A 19,886-nucleotide genomic window follows, 5' to 3' on the forward strand; every position below is an offset into this window, starting at 1 on the left:
GGTGATTCTCAGACACTCTAAAGCTTAAAGACCATTAAAATTAAGCTATCTTGATATTTTTAACTACTTGTTGGTCCTCTTTAGACTCAGAAAATAATTTAAAATCTTCTTTCCCCATATATATATTTAATAAATTTGAAGGTGGCCCTCAAGGCTAAGAAAGGAAGATCTTACACTCTCTGTTCTAAGTGAAAACTCCAAATTCTTTGGCCCACTCTCCTAAGAGTGTTTTTTTGTGTTTTTTTTTTTCATGCTTTAAGCATCTGTCTTCATTTCTAAAGCTTCCCCAGTCTCTTCATGTGTCCATTTAGGGATAACTAAAACTAGACTGTAATCTATTGTGACTCAAAAAGAAAAGAGTGCTTATACTTACTAAACGGCCCCAAGTTAACCTAAACTCATTTAAAATTAATAAGGTAAAGACAGTCAAGTAAAATCGATAATTCCATTATTTTAAGATAGCCGGCAGGGATAGCAGCTTTTCACTTCCAAGCATGAGAGAATGTGTGAATCTTACGTTCAGATCAATAAATACCTGTTCCAGATCTCAATATCTAACTTTAGATTCTAATTAATCTCTAATGTTGCTATGTGATTCAAAATAACAACCAAAAAAGAAACACTTGAAATTGATGGAAGTAACTTCTACAACTTTATAATAAACAAGCATTCTTTACATAAAAGTTAGTTCTTAAAAACCTCAAACTTCAAAACACAAAAATAAATTTCCATTTATAGATTCCCCCTTCCAGTTCCAAAAGCGATCTTTAAGTATTCATCATGTAAAATTTAGCTGAAATAAGTAACAAGCCCCCAGTGCAAATATCAATTCAACATAGAGACTTTGTGTACTGCTTTCATATTTTCCTTTTGCTTCTTTTCTAGATAAAAGCAGGATACGGTAAATAGTCCCACTAGAAAAGTCTAACCAAGGATACTGGCCTCTTCAAGCAATTCAGAAAGAGACCCAGTACTGTATCCTCAAAAGCAACTCCTGAGACACAACAGTCTTCAGTGTGTTACAGGAGCCACTGACCAGAAGCCTCATCAGTTCCTCCCACAGAAGATGGACCAACTCTGCTATTCATACAGATAAGCTCAATCTCCTTCACCATATAAGCGACAAACACTCCACTAGCAACCACTTAGGTCAGAACACTTTTCACAGTTTTTAGCACAGTCCTCTCCCCTCTCAGGAGAGGCTAATTCAAACACACTCATTAGCATCTTTGGTTATAAGGGCAATAGTGCGTAGATGTTGTTAATAGTGGTTCTCCCATGGCTATGTAAAGATTGGAAAAAGTCCTGTAGGTAGATATAAATGCAACCTGCATTTTCTAAGCTCCTTATAAGTCTTAAATAAAGTCCAGTTCCTTCTGAAATTTTGTACATGTCAATAGCAGCCATCTCTCTACGGGGCCAGCCATAAACTTCCTGTACTGAGGGTAATATGATTCCTCCAGTCCCCTCCAGGGCAGGCTAGGTCTCCAAGGGGCACACAAAGGACAAGAACATGTCCAGTTGGTTCTTCACAATAACTTCATCTGGATGTAGCTTGTGGGGTAAATAATGAGCCAGGGTCATCTCCCAGGCATCAACGAGATACACTCCAACCCCTGAGAACATCTTCCGAAGGATGGTGTCCAGCTGAAAGTTGTACCAGTCACTGTTGAAAAGGCTCACCTCGGGCCCCAGCTCTTGGGCGTTGGCGGTACGGATGACTACTACGGTCTTAGGGCTTCGATCCAGGAGCTGGACCACTGCTCGACGGATATTCCTGAGCCTCCGGATGTACACTTCCAAGGGGAAAGTGCTGAAATGAGACCATATAGCTATGGCCACCACGGTGTTCTTCCCTCCCACGATGCCATTCAGCTCATTTGCCACATAACGGAGCTCATTGCTAAAGACAGTTGTAAAGCGGATGGGTGGCCCATGGCAGCGATATTTGAGCAGGATGTTGTGCTTCTGGTCTACCGCAAGGAAAGGACCCACATTCTTGGGACTACCCAAGTTAAACTCCACTAAATCTGAAACAAGGAAAACTCAAATTCATAAAAATGTTCAAACCAAGCATACATATTATGATCATTCTATACTTAGCAGCTTAAAAGAACATTGTTCTTTTTTTAATAAAAGTATAACAAAAAGGTACAAATGTAAAGGGAATACCTATTCCACTGGCCTCAAAAGACCTTTATTCTAACATATCTATTATTTAAACTATCAGTGATACCTATGTCTATATACCTCAGAAGCAAAATAACCTGTTTACCTCTAACCATTAGGCCAAGAAATCTTCCTGCTTGCAGCAATTGCTAAATATCTAAAAATCAACTTGGGGGGCGCCTGGGTGGCGCAGTCGTTAGGCGTCTGCCTTCGGCTCAGGGCGTGATCCCGGCGTTATGGGATCGAGCCCCACATCAGGCTCCTCCGCTGTGAGCCTGTTTCATCCTCTCCCACTCCCCCTGCTTGTGTTCCCTCTCTCGCTGGCTGTCTCTATCTCTGTCAAATAAATAAATAAAATCTTTTAAAAAAATAAATAAATAAAAAATAAAAAATAAAAATAAAAATCAACTTGGCATTTACACATTATTCTTCTAATAGACAAATATTATTTCTTCTAAGACAAGGGCTATAACTTCTGCTTTTTAAAGAATATATAATATTAACCAAATACTTCTTTTTGCAATACAGGAAAGAAAGGAGCAACCCTGTTTCTTTTGACTTTCAATTTCACCCTATGGATGGAAAATCATATTAATGTCTCAGAGAATGTCTATCTCTGTCACAAGAATAACAAAGACAGCTGCACATGTTAGAATTCCCTTCTTCCTACCCATTATCTAAGTGGTGTTTCAAAGTCCAGCTCCTCTGAGATCTTCTGAAGGTCCCAGGAATCAGTGATTATTTCTCTTTTGTTACCCCTAAAAAACTGTCTATACAATTCATCACTTAACATATACCCATAAGGAAAGCGGGCCCGTCTAATATACTTAAACGTTCCTACAAGTGCCTTTCAGAGAGCAGACTAACTCCTGGCAACCCACGTCAACTAACACTTCTAAGCACCTATTCAGCAGCATGAGCCAGCAATGCTCAGATGGGTAAGTCACAGTCCTTGCTCTCAAGAGGTATACTGTCAGTTTTGAAGAAGTAATATCACCCTATAATTGGTCTACGTTCTTCTTAAGGGTTAAAGGTGTCACTTTTCTCTCGATGCAGTCCCAGGCTCCTCTTCTAGGTGTTTCCTACCTAATTCATTACTATTTAGCATTTGGCCCCACTTAAGTTGAATAAACTCAAGCTACCATCTTTTCTTTTGATTAAGATCAAGCACTGACACAAGGCTTTATCAGGTGAAAATCTGTCTGCAAAGGATATGGTGGAAAACAATCAAGACACTCAATGTGATCACTGCTGTGAAAGGAAATAATGAGCTACGTCATTAGAACTTAAGAAACAAACAACTACAGACTCTTGGAGGGCCTAGTCAGCATCAAAACATTGTTTAGCATTATGCCATACAAATTATATCCCTTTTTCTAGTTTTTAATTTATGCCTCATCAACTAAACTCGGCTATGTCTGCTTCAAAAAAACCAAGCAAAACAAAAACTAACTTTCTACTTTTGGGGATCATATCTACTTCTTCCTCTCCTTCTAAAAATTAAATCTGAAACTAAGTTGATGTAAAAAATAAAAGAGAAAAAAAAATACCAACAACAGCTCACAACAAGCTATGGGACTGTGCTTTATGGAAAGCCCTGCCCATACACAGCCCTCAAAAATAGTTCCCACAGATTTACTTATCAGCTCTCTAAATTGTAAGCAGGGTCTTTAGGACTGTTACCTGGGATTCATCCCTCCTTACCCCAGCCACACACCTTCCACAAAGAGGAAAAGGCCCTTGAATAAGGGATGGCCCTCCAGTGAGTGGGGCTTTAGTCTGAGTCTGGATAGCATCCCCAGAGCCCAGCAGTGAAATCAGGAAGCTAAGAATGCTGGGACTTACCAAGACTCCCTCAGAAGGAGCCAGCTCATCTCAGAATCATACCAATGGAATGCCCAATGGATGACACTGGGAAGGCTTTGCTGAATGGATCCATTAAAATGGACCACAGTCAGTTTGGCTGTTTCCTTCCAGGGAAATCTATTTTAAATTTGGAGTCTGACCAAACAGAACTAGGAGAGAAACAACTGGAAATGTCCCCCTCTATTTTAGAGCCCAGAATATCAGAAGTAAAGGACTGCTGTAGGTAATACCGTCCAGCTGCCTCATTGCACACATGAAGAAATGAAGCCTGATAACAATAACATGTCCAAGATCACATAGCTAATCAGTGGTATGAAACTTCAACAAGAACCCAGTGCTTCCACCATTAATACGTCAACCCCACCATGGACCAGAAACCATCACACAGCTCTCCAGAGTTAGGATACCTCTTTAGTCCTACAGAGAATCAACTACTTCCTTGCCTGATGTCCTTCCTCAGGCACTGGAGTGAAGAGAGCTGATTTTGTGCATGTGGTAGAGTTATAAAATAAAATGCAAAGTACCAACCTGGAACAAACGTAGTAAGGTATTCAAACCATTGCCTGATTGTTGAGTCACCAAATAAATACACCACTTTTCTTTGTAAACATTCTGTGATGTTGTCGGGGTCATTAAACTGGCGCATCTTAAACTTTCTGGGCCTCCACTGGTCTTTATAATAATACCCAGAAGGAAAAGTTCCTGAGCCTTGAGATAGTTCTAGATCATTAGTTTCTGGGGAAAAAAAAAAAAAAGTAAAAAATAAGATATTCTGAAAGTCTCCTCCAACAAACTTACATGGAAAATGCTCCAAGAAACAAAATTATGCCTCCATATTTGTTAGCCTGCTGGCATATGGGTAACATTTCCTGCTATCAGATCTCAGAGAAATCCCAGACTTTCCCCTTGCTACAAAAGGTTCTCCTTTGCACAAAAATAGGAAGATCTGAAACGTGTGTGAGGGTATTGGCGGACAGAAGGGGAAAAGGGGACTTTGAGCATTCCCCTCTGATTATGCATGTTTTTATCAAAGCCAAAAATAAAAGCAGGCAAATCCCAGAATAAGTTTCTCATACGAACACCTTAAATTCATATTTTACATATGTATAGTAGTCAGTCCATTGTTGCTCAGCCTATTAAAAGGGAAGTTTTAACCTATGGGTCCTATAATCAAATATGAATTCAGAAAACCACCACTTAATACAGAGAACAAACCAAATATACACACTCTAAAGAATTATTCCCCACAACACAAAAGGTTCAGAAGGTCTTTTTGTACGATGAACAGTATTTAAAATGCAGCAGCAGGGCGCCTGGGTGGCTCAGTCGCTTAACATCTGCCTTCGGCTCAGGTCACAATCCCCAGGTCCTGGGATCGAGTCCCGCATCGGGCTCCCTGCTTCTCCCTCTGCCTGCTGCTTCCCCTGCTTCTGTGCTCGCCCACCCGCTTGCTCTCTGACAAATAAATAAAATCTTTGAAAAATCAAATCAAATCAAATCAAATGCAGCAGCCATATGTACTCATGGTTGTAGCCTAGCTACACGTGATGACACAGGCGCCAGGGCACATTTCGGAGGGACAGTCAACATTCTTCTGCCCTAACACCTCCCTTGGAAAAAGCTTCTGTAGAAACAACACACTTTACATGCTTCAAAATAGACAGGGATGGCAAATATTTCCTGTGAGTTTCCTCTGCAATTAAACATATTATCTCATATGATGTTCACAATAACCCTTTAAGAAAGGTCCTGTTGTTACCCCTACCTTTAGGAACAGTTAAGCAACTCGACCTAGACCCAGAGCTAGTAAGTGGCAAAGCCAAGACCTGATCCAGGCAGGTGAGCCCCGAAGCCCATGCGCTGACCACGGTGCTACATCACGTCTCACAAGCAGATGGTTGTAGGGATGGCAGCCATTTTCTTTCTGGCTTTCTTCCTGAAGGTGTACACTTCCAACACTTATTCGAACCTACAATCTTCAAAAACCACCAGTGATTTCACATCACTTCCTTACACACCCCAAGGCTCAAACCTTCATCAGAATCTAGTAATTCTACAGTCTCACCTGTTAAACCACAGTTTGAAATCCAAATGTTTATACAGTCAGCTGTTTAAATTTGAGTTCCTTATTTGTGACTATTTGCAGCTCATCATCTTGATATTATTCCTATTACTCAAATTATTTCGGTTTTATTCTCTTCAAAGAAGATGCCCTATTTGACAGGTAGTGCATATTTCATCTTTTAACTTAAGCAACTGCTAATTCTTTGAAGGTTCAGGGCCAAAGCAGCAAGGTAAACAGAATTTTTTTAAAACTTCGCTTGGAAAAAATAAAGAAAGAAAAATAAAAACTTTACTTGGAAAATGTGATTGTCAAAGAAAAAAGGGGGGTAAATATTTATCTGGCTTATTCAAAAACAATTTCTCCACGTGTTACCAAGCGTGGCTTTACTATGTTACCACACCCTGCCCAAAGCTCCCTCATTACATCAGCACGTCAAGGTTACACAGGCAGAGAGCTCCAGAGCAGACACCTGGGGCACAAAGAAAACATTTACTAGACTGGGAATTAAAAGTGATTTTGAAGTTACAATTTTTACAATGGTTAATTCAGGAGACTCGGCTATTCTGTGTCAAATACATGTTATAAAGAAAAGTATATATCACAGAGGAAACAATTACCATTTCCATTCAAATGTTAATTATATTTACTACCAGAGTTAAGTCAAGCAAAGCAAATCAATTATTGAACCTGACATTAATTCTCTACACACGCAGCACTAGATAACAGAGCATATTTTTAAAGTGAATGCATGTACCTACATTGCCCTCTTATGGTCAGCTGAGACAAACACATTTCCTTTTTCTTTTTTTTTTTTTTTAAGATTTTATTTATTCAATTGAGAGAGAGCAGGAGCAGAGGGGAGAGGCAGAGAGGAAGAGAAAGGGTCCCTGCTTCTCTATAATGTGTTGGCTTCTCTTTAAAACCTGTAGCTTGGGGCACCTGGGTGGCTCAGTCGGTTAAGCAGCTGCCGTCAGCTCAGGTCATGATCCCAGAAGTCCTAGGATCGAGCCCCACATCGGGCTCCCTGCTGAACAGGCAGTCTGCTTCTCCCTCTGCTCCTCCCCCTGGCTCGTGTTCTCTCCCTCTCTCTCTCTCTCTCAAATCAATTAATAAATTTTTAAAAATCTTTTTAAAAATAATAAAAAAATAATAAAACCCATAGCTTATATTTTCCTCCAAAGGGTGTCATCCCATGCGGTTCATTAGCCAAAATGAGGGCCACAAATGGGACAAAAGGAAAAAGAAAACTGCAGAGGAAAAAAATTCCCTAAACTATCCAGAAAGAGCTGGATGAGAGATACAGTATGAATTAAGGGTGGGAGATGTGTGTGAGTGCACGTTAGTGCTCATGTCCCTTAATTTTATGGCATGGAATTATCTGTGGAACAAAAAAAAAAGTAAAAGGCAGGCCAGAGGGGAGTATATATTTCATGACAGAAAAAAACAAGACAGAGAAGAAAAAGAATCAAACAATTCCTTGCATTAGGGAACATGATGGGCACAGGACGGGCTGGGTGCCATCTCAGGGAGGTAAGAAATGAGGACAGCGTGTGTGGAGCTGTTTGGGCATACCTTGACAAGTGCTGGGACTGTGAGAAGGTCCTGGCAACACAGTCATTATTGTGGCTTGAGTTTTGAGTTCACCCTTGTGTCCCCCCTAGAAAACCTTGGGAATTTAATTTTTTTCTTTTTACGTTAGTCCCCTAAAAGCTAAGCATTTTACATAGGAAAGCTAAAAACAGGTATAGGTAGAAATACCTATAGATTCAAAGAATGCTGAAAGGGACCTCAGATAATGGCTAGTCTAAATATCTTTTAAAGGTGAAGAAAGTATGTCACAGAGTGACTTGCCAACGTTTCTCAAAGAGTTGTAGAGACAGGCAGCGGTGAGGGTAGTACTGTTTACAAAGGCATACATTACACTACGGATACAGCTGTGGGAGTGGGCTTCCTACCCCCAAATGATATCAGTTAGTTGAATTTTATATGTAGGATATGAGCCCTTTGATTTTCTAAGTTAACCAAATAAAATGTATTCTGTACGAAGTATTTTTTCCAACAACTGGAAAGTGGTTGTCTTTAAAATAGCTTTGTCCAATTTCTTGTGCCATCACATCAACGTCAGAGTGAAGTCTCATCCATAAAGGCACTAGTTTGGTTTTCAGCGAACAACATGAAACACATTCCATCATCCGCTCCATCATTTGCACGCATTTAGACACTAGAGAGTTGATGGATTTCACTCCTGCAGACAAACCCACCACACCTCGCAAGCACGTTAAGGGGTAGCAGAAAAGGGGCTGGACTGAGTCAGAAGCTCCGGTTTATGTCTGGCTCCACCTCTCCACTGTGAGACCCCAGAAATCACTTAAACTCTCATCGTATTCATCCCCTGTATTCTCAGAGTCTGGTCTAGCATCAGGCACAGAGCAGATGTCAAAATGATGACTGAATGAGTCTCTGGAACTTGGTTTCATTATCTACAAAATGGGTCAATTACTAGTTTTTTTGAAGGGTTGTTGTGAAAGTTCAATACTATAGTAGCATTAATAGTATTAATCATTTTTAATATAAAGGGCAACACTGGAATGCTGGAAATAGTCTATATGTTCTAAAGTCTCTATCTTCATGTGGGTGGTAGTTACATTTTATTCATTTTCTATTGCTGTGTGACAAACTACCACAAACTGAAGTGGCTTAAAAACAAGGGACATTTATTATCACAGAGCTCTGTCTGCAAGAGTCCAGGGCATGGCACAGTGCGGTTCTCAGAGTCTCACAGGTTGAAATCAGGTTCTCAACAGGGCTCTGTTCCTTTCCAAAGATGAGAGAAACCTGCTTCCAAACTCATTCAAATTGTTGGCCAGATTCAGTACCTTGTAGTTTTAAGACTGAGTTTCTTGTTTCCTTGGTGGTTGTCAGCCAGGGAATGCCCTTCAATTTCTAGGACCTGCCTACATTTCCTGCCACATGGCCTCCTCCATCTTTAAAGCCAGCAACAAAGAATCTCCCTCATATGGAAGCCTTCTCACATTTTGAATCTCTTCAAGAAGAACCTTGTTCCTATTGAGAGCTTATCCAGTTAGGTCAGGTTTACCCAGAATAGCATATTTTTTTAAGTCAACTTTGTTACATAATCAAATCATGGGAGTGATATCCCATCATATTTGCAGGTCTTTTCCACACTCAAGAGAAAAAGAATTATATGTGGGCATGGGTCACTGGGGTCATCTTAGAATTCACCTATCACAGCTACAAAGACAGATATAAATGTAAAATCCCATTGTACTATATATTTACAATCCATGCTCTCTATTGTATGTAAGATACACCTCAAAAGATCAAGAAAATAGCAAAGGGCCACAAAGATGTTTACGTTTATTCTACTGCTATTAGATCTAGTTTTATCCCAAACTCTCAGTATAGTTGCTGGTGAGGTTAGAAGCCATAAAGGCTTCTATTAGCCTCTGATGGTCTCGGGACCATAGTACAGGTACTAATGAAAATGAGCAGCAATTCTGACACTGGGAAAGCGTGTCAGAAGCCAGATCTTGTCCCTATAAGTCTTTGCTTTTGATTGGAATTATACCCATGTGTGGAGGCAGACAGGTAATCTCAAACAATTCAGCAGACTAAATATGCATCTTAAAATAATTTTAACTTGTAGTAAAATCAGTTAACAAATATATTTTAAAAACTGATAGGGAAAAAAAAACCTTCAAAAAACAGGATTCATAAGTAAAATAATAAATGTGGAAAGACTAGAAACCCTTCCAAGGCCAGGGCAAAGAAAATACAAGATGGGTCTGAAATATCTTCTGGTGCCAGAAAGTAAGGAAGTGCTTACAGGAGAAAAAAAAAAAAAAAAAAGGATGACAGCATGTCATAGGGGCATAGGAATCAAACTGGAAAAGTTCCCAATTGCCAAAACTGGAGCAATTAGAGTAACAAAATAAATAACAATTGAATTGGGTAATAACCCAAAGAATGAAATAAATAATCATGAGTCATAAGCCTATAATGACATAATTAAATAGAAAAAAAGAGACAACTCTTCCTTACAGAAAAATTCCAATTAATAAATGTCTTAGGAATGAGAGATTAAAAAATCAGAATTACATACCACAGAAATAATTGCTGCTGGCAAGATCTACTAATGAGTGCAAAAATTAGTGGGTGAAAGTTAAGCAGAAACAGGATGTTCACATCCTGATTTAATATAGAGACATCTGGAGAGTAGTTTCCTGTGGCTATTATAACAAATTACCACATATTTAGTGGCTTAAAACAACACACATTTATTCTCCTACCGTTTAGAGGCCAGAAGTCCAAATTCAGTGTCACTGGGCCGAAACCAACGTATCAGGAAGGCCATGCCCGCTCTGGAGGAGCTAGGGAGCAGTTTGTCTCCTCGCCTCTTCTAGAGCTATGCTCTCTGGCTCAAGGCCCCTGCCTCCATGTGTTAAGCCAGCAGCATATCATCTTCAGGTCTCTCTCTGCTTCCGTTGTCACTCAGCCTTCTGCTTCTGCATGAAATCTCTCTCTGCCTCCCTCTTAAAAGGACACTTGTGGTTGCATTTAGGGCCCACTCAGATTATCCAGATAATCTCTCCCCATCTCTAGACCCTCAACTTAATCACATATGCAAAGTTTCCTTTGCCATCCATATTCAGCAACACTCACAAATTTGAGGGATTAAGATCTGGATACCTTTGGGGGCCATTATTCAGCCTACCACCGTCTCAAAGTATCTCCCCAGAATACAGACTAAATACAAAGAGAAGAGAACCCTGACAGACACCACTTGAACCAAGTGATCGAGGTTAACGTCGTTAACAATACGTATCAACATCATGTACTCTGCTAAAAGGGCACAGCATCATTTCTGTGCTATTCTTCCAAAAATGCATGATCTCCTTCCAATCATTAGAAAACATTAGACAAATCCAAAGTTAAAAACATTCTAAAAAAGATCTGACCAACACTCTTCAAAGTGTAAAAGTCATGACGATAATGCCATAGACGGAAAATTAAGAAAACACAGTAACTAAATGCAATGTGGGATCCCTGCAGTGATTCTGGAACAGAAAAAGGATGTGAGTGGAAAAACTGATGAAATCCAAATAAACTCTACAGTGTAGTTAATAATATTGTACTGATGTTAAAATCTTAGTTTTGAAAGTATTATGTGGTTATATAAGATGTTAGCATAAGGGGAAGCTGGGTGTAGGCTATACAGGAACTTTGTACTATTTCTGTAACTCATATTTAAGTCTAAAATTATCTGAAAACAAAAAAAAAATGTTAAGAAAGAGGAAGGAAGGAACGAAGGGAGGAAGATAGGGAGGGAGGAAGAGAGGGATGTGAGCCCATGGTTTAGGGTCTTTGAGTGCACCCTGCTGGTCACTTGTGTGAACTGCAATGAAGTTCTCCTAAACTGGGCCTCTTTGATATTACATAAAGCAATTGGCCTTCTCTTTTCTTTCCAGTTAGGTACCTGATCTGAGATGGTCTCAAAGCCAGGTTATTCTGCTCCTACTGATTCATGGTTCCTTTCTTCCTCTAAAAATTCATCAAGGGGATGGGATGCCTAGGTGGCTCAGTCAGTTAAGCACTGGCCTTCAGCTCAGGTCATATCTCCAGGGTCCTGGGATTGGGTCCCACATTAGGCTGGCTCCCTGCTCAGCGGGAAGCCTGCTTCTCCCTCTGTCTGCGGTTCCCCCTGCTTGTGCTCTCTCCCTCTCTCTGACAAATAAACGAAATCTTAAAAAAAAAAAAAAGAAAAAGAAAAAGATTTCCCTTCTAACAACAAAATCCATCAAGGGGAGCCTGCGTGGCTCAATGAGTTAAGCGACTGACTTTAGCTCAGGTCATGATCTGAGGGTTCTGGGATCCAGCCCAGCAAAGGACTCACTGCTCAACAAGGAGCTTCCTTGTCTCTCTCCTTCTGCCCCTCCCCACACTCATTGTCTCTCTCAAATAAATAAATAAAATCTTTAAAATAAACAAATGAAAATAAAAATCCACCAAAGGTCTCACTGGACTAAATCTGTCTTCTCCAAACAGAACAGCACATCACGAACCCACAACCACTTCTTGGCTGAACACCAAGACCTGTCAGGAGCAGCTAAACCATCCAAAGCTCCACGCACTGACTATCCCACTAGACGCCCAGGGACAAGGCAGGCAAGCCAGAAGGCTGGGACTGTGGCAGAGAGGGTAGACGTGGTAGTGGGACGGGGCCTCCTGAGGTGTCGGACACGAAAGAGTGTGAGGAGTGCAGGACTGTGGGGAATAATGTGGAGGGGAAGGCCCAGGCAAATAAAAGTATTTCCATTAATGAGGATGTTTCATTTGTGAATCTTTTAAAATTAATAACGCACCGGCTTTAAGTAAATCAAATACAGCCTTTCGTTAGGAAAAGACTGGGATTTCTTGTGGCACATGATGGTGGAGACCAGAGATACAGGCTGGCAGTATCTTGGCTGCCTCTGGGCCACAGACAAATTTTATGTAGCCCACAAAATATTTTAAATGTTTTCAACTGGATGCCAATGTTTTGAAATCTGGAGATATTACATTTAAAGATTAAAGATTAAGAGTTCTCATTTTTTTTCATGGAAAAAAAAATCCTTACAGATCTGGCCACATGTGTCTACATTTCTGCACAGCAACAAAGCAGAAGGAACTGCAGAGAGGCTGTCCTTGCTCTTCAGTTCCTTTCCCATCAATCACACAAGGCATGCATGCGACTAATACCGACCCTGACCAGATTCAGATGTATTATATACAAGGCCCCATGGCACCCGTGTTTGTAGTATGTGCGGCAGACTACACATATATGCTATCAACAGCTAAAAGGACCTCGCCTGCCATCTGCATAAGCTTCCTTAATAATATCCATCCTTTCCTCCTAAAGGTCACCATAGCTATATACATCTATTCTGCAAAAACAGAACATACACATTTACCCCTCAGAATTTTGTTGTCTTATTTTAACAATACCCTATACCAATGGATCAAAGTCACCTAGAAGGTTTGTTAAAACACAGACTGCTGGGCCCCACACCCCAGTGTTTCTGACCCGGTAGCCTGAGATAAGACCTGAGAATCTGCAATTGTAGCAAGTCCCCACCAATACCAATGCTGCTACAGAGATCACACTTTGAGAAAACGGCCATTCACCAACCCAATGCTTTTGATTTCAAAAACTTCTATGACCATTTTACACACATTATCTCTAGAGCACCAGATATCAGACAGAACTTCTGCAATAATGGATACATTTTATACAAAATGCTGTCCAACAGGGCAGCCACGAGCTACATGTGGCTCCTGAGGATGTGTGACTTAAGAACTAAATTTTAAACTTTATTTAATTTTAATTAACTTAAACGTATATAGTCACATGTGGCTAGTAGCTACCATATTGGACAGTATAGCACTGAAGGCTCCCGAGGAGCCAACCAGAGAGGGCAGAGGGGCAAGAAGATGACTTTTACATGAGTGTAAATAGCAAAGCCCACAATTATGCACATAAGGTCTGATTCACTTTAATCAAAAAGCTCTTTTAGTATTTTCGATTGTGCCCGGAAGTATGTTCATGGCATATTAAAAGAAGGAAAAAAGTTTTCATAACATTAGTGAAACCACAGAGCCTCACCCATTTAGCAAGAAAAACAACAAATCATCACACTCTTTTACCTTTTATTCTCCTGGGAATCACAGTTACCCAGTCAGGTCCACTGGAGTTGATTGGCATTTTGATATTGACACCACTTTAAAAGGAATAAAAAGAGTACAAACTTAGATTCAAGAACATTTATTTTCTGATATGTATCTTCATTTGCAAATTTAAAAAAGGTATGATTTCAAAGAACCCTAAGATGAAATATCCTTATAAATGTTAATCAACACAATTAATTAATAAACTAGGTCTCTTATAATAAGCAGGTTATACAGATATACAAAGCGAATAAAAATTAAATAGGTTTTTAATTTTTTACTGCTTAGCACTGAGATTATAAGCTCCAAAATGACAAATTCTGGTCTGAATTACTTATTCCCCTTAGACTCAGAAAATGGCTCACACTGATGAGAATGTCTGTCACTATATAATTTTCAGGCTCAGATCTATGGAGAATTAAGTCGCATGTCAGATTCCTTAGGCCTTGCCCAGGACAGAGATGAGTCCCTACTGAAGACACTTGTCCCTAGATATGTCTTTTGTGGTACTTTGTTCATCATTATGATGGCTCTGGAATGCCTCCTCCTAAAACACACGCTCCTCAAAGACACAGACTGTGTCTCACTCACCTTTTGTCTGAAGCACTTAGCACAGGCCCTGGACTAGAGTCCATGCTTGGAAAATATTTGATGGAGGGCTGTGTGAAAAAGCAGGGGAGAGTGGAGTCCAGGAGAAAAGTACTGAAAACTTGCTAAAACTATGCCAGAAACTGGGTCACAATAATTACCTCCTATGCTTAAACCAAAAACAAACAAAATAAAATGCTAACTTTCCAAATTCTTTTTTTTTTTTAATTTTATGTATTAATTTGACAGAGAGAGAGAGCAAGAAAGCACAAGCACAAGCAGGGGGTGGGTCAGAAGAAGAGAGAGAAGCAGGCTCCCCGCTGAGCAGGGAGCCCTACACGGAGCTTGATCCCAGGACCCTGGGATCATGACCTGAGCCAAAGGCAGACACTTAACGACTGAGCCACCCAGGCACCCTTCCAAATTCTTGATATAGGAACTGAGTCATGATATTTTGTTTCATCAAAAATCAATTCAAAAAGGGGCACCTGGGTGGCTCAATCGGTTAAGTGTCCAGCTTGATTTCAGCTCAGCTTGATCTCAGGGTTGTAACAGTGAGCCCCATGTCAGGCTCCATGCTGGGCAGAGAGTCTGCTTAAGATTCTCACTCTCCCTCTCCCTCTGCCCCTCCCCCACCACTCACACTCTCTCTTTCACTTAAAAAAAAGAGAGAGAGAGAGATCTGGTCTTCAATAATTAAGCTTCAAATGAACAATAGGAAAAAAAGACACAAACCAAAAAACAGACTCTTAACTATGCAGAACAAACAGATGGTTACCAGAGGGGAGGTGGGTAGGGAAATGGTTGAAATAGATGAAGAGGAGTAAAGAGTACACTTATCTTGATTAGCACTGAGTAATATATAAAATTGCTGAATCACAATAAATATTGTACACCTGAAACTAGTATAACACTGTATGTTAACCCACTGGAATTAAGGTTTTTTTTAAGATTTTTATTTATTATTTATTTGAGAGAGAGAAAGACAGCAAGAGAGCACAAGCAAGGGGAGTGGCAGAGGCAGAGGGAGAAGCAGGCTCCCCGCTGAGCAGGCAGCCCAACATGGGGCTCAATCCCAGGACCCTGAGATCAAGACGGGAGCTGAAGGCAGACGCCTAACCAACTGAGCCACCAACTGAGCATGCAATGAATTAAAATTTTTTTAAATAAAATAAAATAAATAATTCTTGGGGTGCCTGCATGGATCAGTTAGTTAAGCATCTGACTCTTGGTTTTCGCTCAGGTCGTGATCTCAGGGTCATGAGACTGAGCCCCAAGTTGGGCTCCCTGCTCAGCATGGAGTCTGCTTAAGATTCTCTCTCCCTCTCCCTCTGCCCCTCCTACCCTGTGTGCTCACTCTCTCCCTCTTCCTCTCCCTCAAATAAATAAATAAATCTTAAAAATAATAATACTAATTCTTAAGCTTCTACTATGTGCCTGGCACTGTCCTAGATGTCAGGGATCTAACAGTACACGCAACACACAGCATCTCCTCCTTCATAGAACTGACATTCTAATGAGGGAGAGAAACAAAAACACAAGAAAGGCAGGCAGTACAGTTGACCCTTGAACAACATGGGTTTGAATTGCGCAGGTCCATTTATGCGTGGGTTTTTTTCAATAAATACAGTACAGTACTGTACATGTATTTTTTGTTCCTTATGATTTTCTTTTCTCTAGCTTACTTTTTTTTTTTAAAGATTTTATTTATTTATGTGACAGAGAGACAGCCAGCGAGAGAGGGAACACAAGCAGGGGGAGTGGGAGAGGAAGAAGCAGGCTCCCAGCGGAGGAGCCCGATGTGGGACTCGATCCCGGAACTCCGAGATCATCCCCTGAGCCAAAGGCAGACGCTTAACGACTGCGCTACTCAGGCGCCCCTCTAGCTTACTTTACTGTAAGAATACAGTACATAATAGAGGTAGCATACGAAATACGTGTTAATCAACTGTAAGGGTTCCAGTCAACAGCAGGATATTAGTAGTTCAGTTTCGGACAGTCAGAAGTTAGAGGAGATTTCAGACTCTGCAAGCAGTTGGCACCCCCCATGCCCGTTGTTTTCAAGGCTCAACTGTATCAGGCACTATATTAGAAAATAACTTAAATAAGTGGCATTTAAGACACAACATGACTTCTAAAACAGCATAAATAAACCACTTTCATGAGAAAGCCTTGAGGTAAAGAAAAGAAGAAAATTTCCCCTTCGTAATTTTCCGGTAAAAATGTTTAACCCAGGGCAACTCCTTCGGGTCCCCTCCGTCCTTGGGAGCTTTGTACGATCACTTTGCTATCGCTCAATAAACCTTACTTTGCTGCCAAAAAAAAAGTTTAACCTCAATTTGGTCATGAAGAAACAATAAAGCCGCAAATCCAAACTAAGGGACAACCTACAAAACGGTGACATCAAAATTCTTTTTTTTTAAACACTTTTTAAAAAAGATTTCATTTATTTATTTATTTATTTGAGAGAGAGAAAGCATCCGAGTACAGGCAGAAGGGAAGGGAGAGGGACAAACAGACTCCACTGAGCGCGGGCCTGACACAAATTCTTCATATTATAAAAAACAAACTAGAGACCTCTTCCAAATTAAAAGAGATTAAAGAGATTACAAAACACACTGTGTGTGATCATACGTTAGATTAGTTCAAATAAACTACAATAAACAAGTAAATATTTTTTAAAAATAAAAAGGGGTGTCTGGGTGGCACAACCAGTTGGGCGTCCAGCTCTTGGTTTTCGCTCAGGTTGTGATCTCAGGGTGGTGGGACTGAGCCCCGTGTGAGTGTGGAGTCTGCTTATGGTTCTCTTTCCCTCGTCATCTGCCTCGTGCGCGTGCTCTCTCTCTAAAATAGATAAACACATCTTTATAAAATAAAAAAGACAGCCACAAAGGACATTACTGGGACAACCGGAGAAACTTGAGCATGGACTGTATATTAAATAACAGTACTGTATCACTGATAAAGGCCCCAAGTGTGATACCTGTGCTCTGGTTACATATTGGATGAGTGCACGTGCTAGGAGATGCACACTCATGGGGTGCAACACCATGATGCCTGCAACTTACTCTCAAATGGTCAGGGGGGAAGAATTATACATAGACATCCACACATGTAAACACACTGCAGAGAGAAAGCCCATGTAGCAAAACACTAACAATGGTAAATCTAAGTAAAAGACCTATGGATGTTCATTTTTATTATTCTTGCAGTGTTTCTAATGATTTGAAAGGTTTTTTTTTAAACATAAAGTTAGAAAGTAAAAAAGATTAAATTATGCTAAAAGTATATGGGAAGCTTTTCATGTGAGAAGCTCACTCTTTCAAAAGGCCTTCCTTTATATTAATAGGATCTTTTAAGCAAAGTACTGTTGTTCTTTCCAAAACCAACATTTTTTTTCCTTAGGAGTAAAGAACCAGAGATTAAATCACTTTAATTGTCCAACTGTAATTTAGGGAACCAAAGACCAAAGCTAAGCTTCTTAATCCTTTCTGAATTAAGCAATGTTATGAGCCACCAAGGGAAAAAGGTAAAAATGGGTATCAGCCTAATATATTCAGGCCATGAGCTCAAAACAGTACACCCAAGGACACCTCAAAAGATCAATTTCAATCTTTTACTTTTTCTTTTCCGTTAACTGGTACAAAACTTCAGAATTTTAAAGAGAAAACAATGCAAAAGATAAAATCCGTATCAGGACTATCAAATGTTTAGTTTCCAAAAATGCCACCTCAAACACTATTTTCCCAACAAACTTCCAGGTAAGTAGAATTTCTTAATGATTCTACTACAAAGTGCCATCAGCCAGCCTCATCCAGCATATGCAAGTAAAGACAGGGACATACATTATGTCGCCCTTCACAATTCACAGGTGTTTTCTGGTTTTAATGGTAGGATTTAGTGTCAGGAATATTCTTAAATTTTACAAACTCTCTAGTTTGTAAATTCCACATGGAATTTCAATAAATTACAAGCAATGCTGCTTCTTTTTTGCTAAGCCACTAAGCAGACTGAGAACACAACTCTAAAAGAGGGGTAATTGAGCAGTCTTCTCACACTGGCAAAAAGTATACAGAACTGAAATAATCTGCTCACCATCGCTGTTAAGTAGCTTGTCTGAGATCGAACCCAGGATAAAACTAAAGCTAAAGTCCTTGTGTCCTGAGTTTTTCCTGTACACTGAACAACAGCGCCGTAAATACATTGAGTAGTGCTCCCTCTGCTGGCCTTCTAACAGCATGGCATGAGTCCACCAAATGTGTATTTAAAACTTGGACCAAAAGCTGACTCAAGCAGTGAAAAATCAAGGGCTTTATTGCAGAAGTTCCTGTAGACATACACACCTTATGGTAGGTACTTCTCCCCCATTGAGGAATGAGTGGACATAAAACATAAAATTGTTTAGGGTTGCCCAGATGTACTCAACAAAACTACCTCTCTAGCAGGAATATTTTTAAGTATCTATTTCATTAAAAAATAAAAGACATTTTTACACTCTTTCAAATAATTGGATTTTGACCATACGGCTTTCTAACTTTTTTTTCCTTAGGCATGCTCTTTTACTTCAGAACTACATGGGATGTTGAAGAAAACATTTTAATTCATACTGACCCATACACTCTATTCCATATATTGATCATTATGCTGAAGGTTTTACACTTACGTTCAAAAACAGAAATTTGTGTACAGTAAAGCAAAAATGTCAACAACTATTAATTTAAAAACTATAGTTTGTTGTGGTATTCCTGGCTTCCCATGTTTATCATTAAATCAACCCAGCAATGTTGTCATATTCATAGTCTTTTCTGATCTGTTCTGTGAATAAGTGATCTTTCTTACATAGCTATAGATATGCTATGTAGTTCCGAAGTAAAACATAGATATGAGGGTAAAAAAACAAAAACTCAAGGTTAAAAGGTCTTTAATCTGAACTGAAGTAAGCTCTTGGCTTCATTTTTTAAAAACTATTCACAGGGCGCCTGGATGGCCCAGTCAGTTAAGTGTCTGCCTTCAGCTCAGGAAGTGATCCCAGGGTCCTGGGATCAAGCCCCACATCGGGCCACCTGCTCAGCAGGGAACCTGCTTCTTCTTCTGTCTGCTGTCCCCCCACCCCGCTTGTGTTCTCTCTCTCTCTCTCTGTCAAATAAATAAACAAAATCTTTAAAAAAAATTTTTTTAAACCTATTCACAAAAATACATTAATTAATTAAAATAAATAAATAAAATAAAATAAAAACTATTCACAGGGAGGCACCTGGCTGGCTCAGTCAGTGCAGCATGCAACTTGATCTCAGGGTTGTGTGTTCGAGCTCCACCTTGGGTGTAGAGATTACTTAAAAAGAACCCAAAAATTGTTTTAAATAAATCAATAAAAACCATTCACAAAATATAATTTTTTTTTTCTTATTCACTAACTCTCCCAAATTGGGCCAACTTCAGAGAGATATATGAAGCAAATAACCAAAACAAGATA

At 39.8% G+C, this 19,886-nt stretch overlaps 1 protein-coding gene across 5 annotated transcripts in view; it reads right to left on the reverse strand.

Moving 5' to 3' along the window:
- Positions 1-629: 629 nt before the first annotated feature.
- The window catches only part of NXPE3 (neurexophilin and PC-esterase domain family member 3), a 45,897-nt gene continuing 26,640 nt past the window's right edge, over positions 630-19,886 (reverse strand). For 4 of the 5 annotated variants that reach the window (XM_045785305.2, XM_045785304.2, XM_087861655.1 and 1 more), the window contains 3 exons: positions 13,805-13,878; positions 4,564-4,770; positions 630-2,030 (listed from right to left, as the gene is read on the reverse strand). In XM_045785305.2, coding sequence (XP_045641261.1) covers positions 1,480-2,030; positions 4,564-4,770; positions 13,805-13,878 — 832 coding nt within the window. In that variant the 3' untranslated portion in view covers positions 630-1,479. The remainder of the gene's footprint in view (positions 2,031-4,563; positions 4,771-13,804; positions 13,879-19,886) is intronic. The other variant, XM_045785307.2, reaches the window with a different exon arrangement.

This window comes from Ursus americanus, chromosome 4 (assembly GCF_024610735.1).
Source record: "Ursus americanus isolate L20-20 chromosome 4, mUrsAme1.1.p, whole genome shotgun sequence".
Classification (NCBI taxonomy): domain Eukaryota; kingdom Metazoa; phylum Chordata; class Mammalia; order Carnivora; family Ursidae; genus Ursus; species Ursus americanus.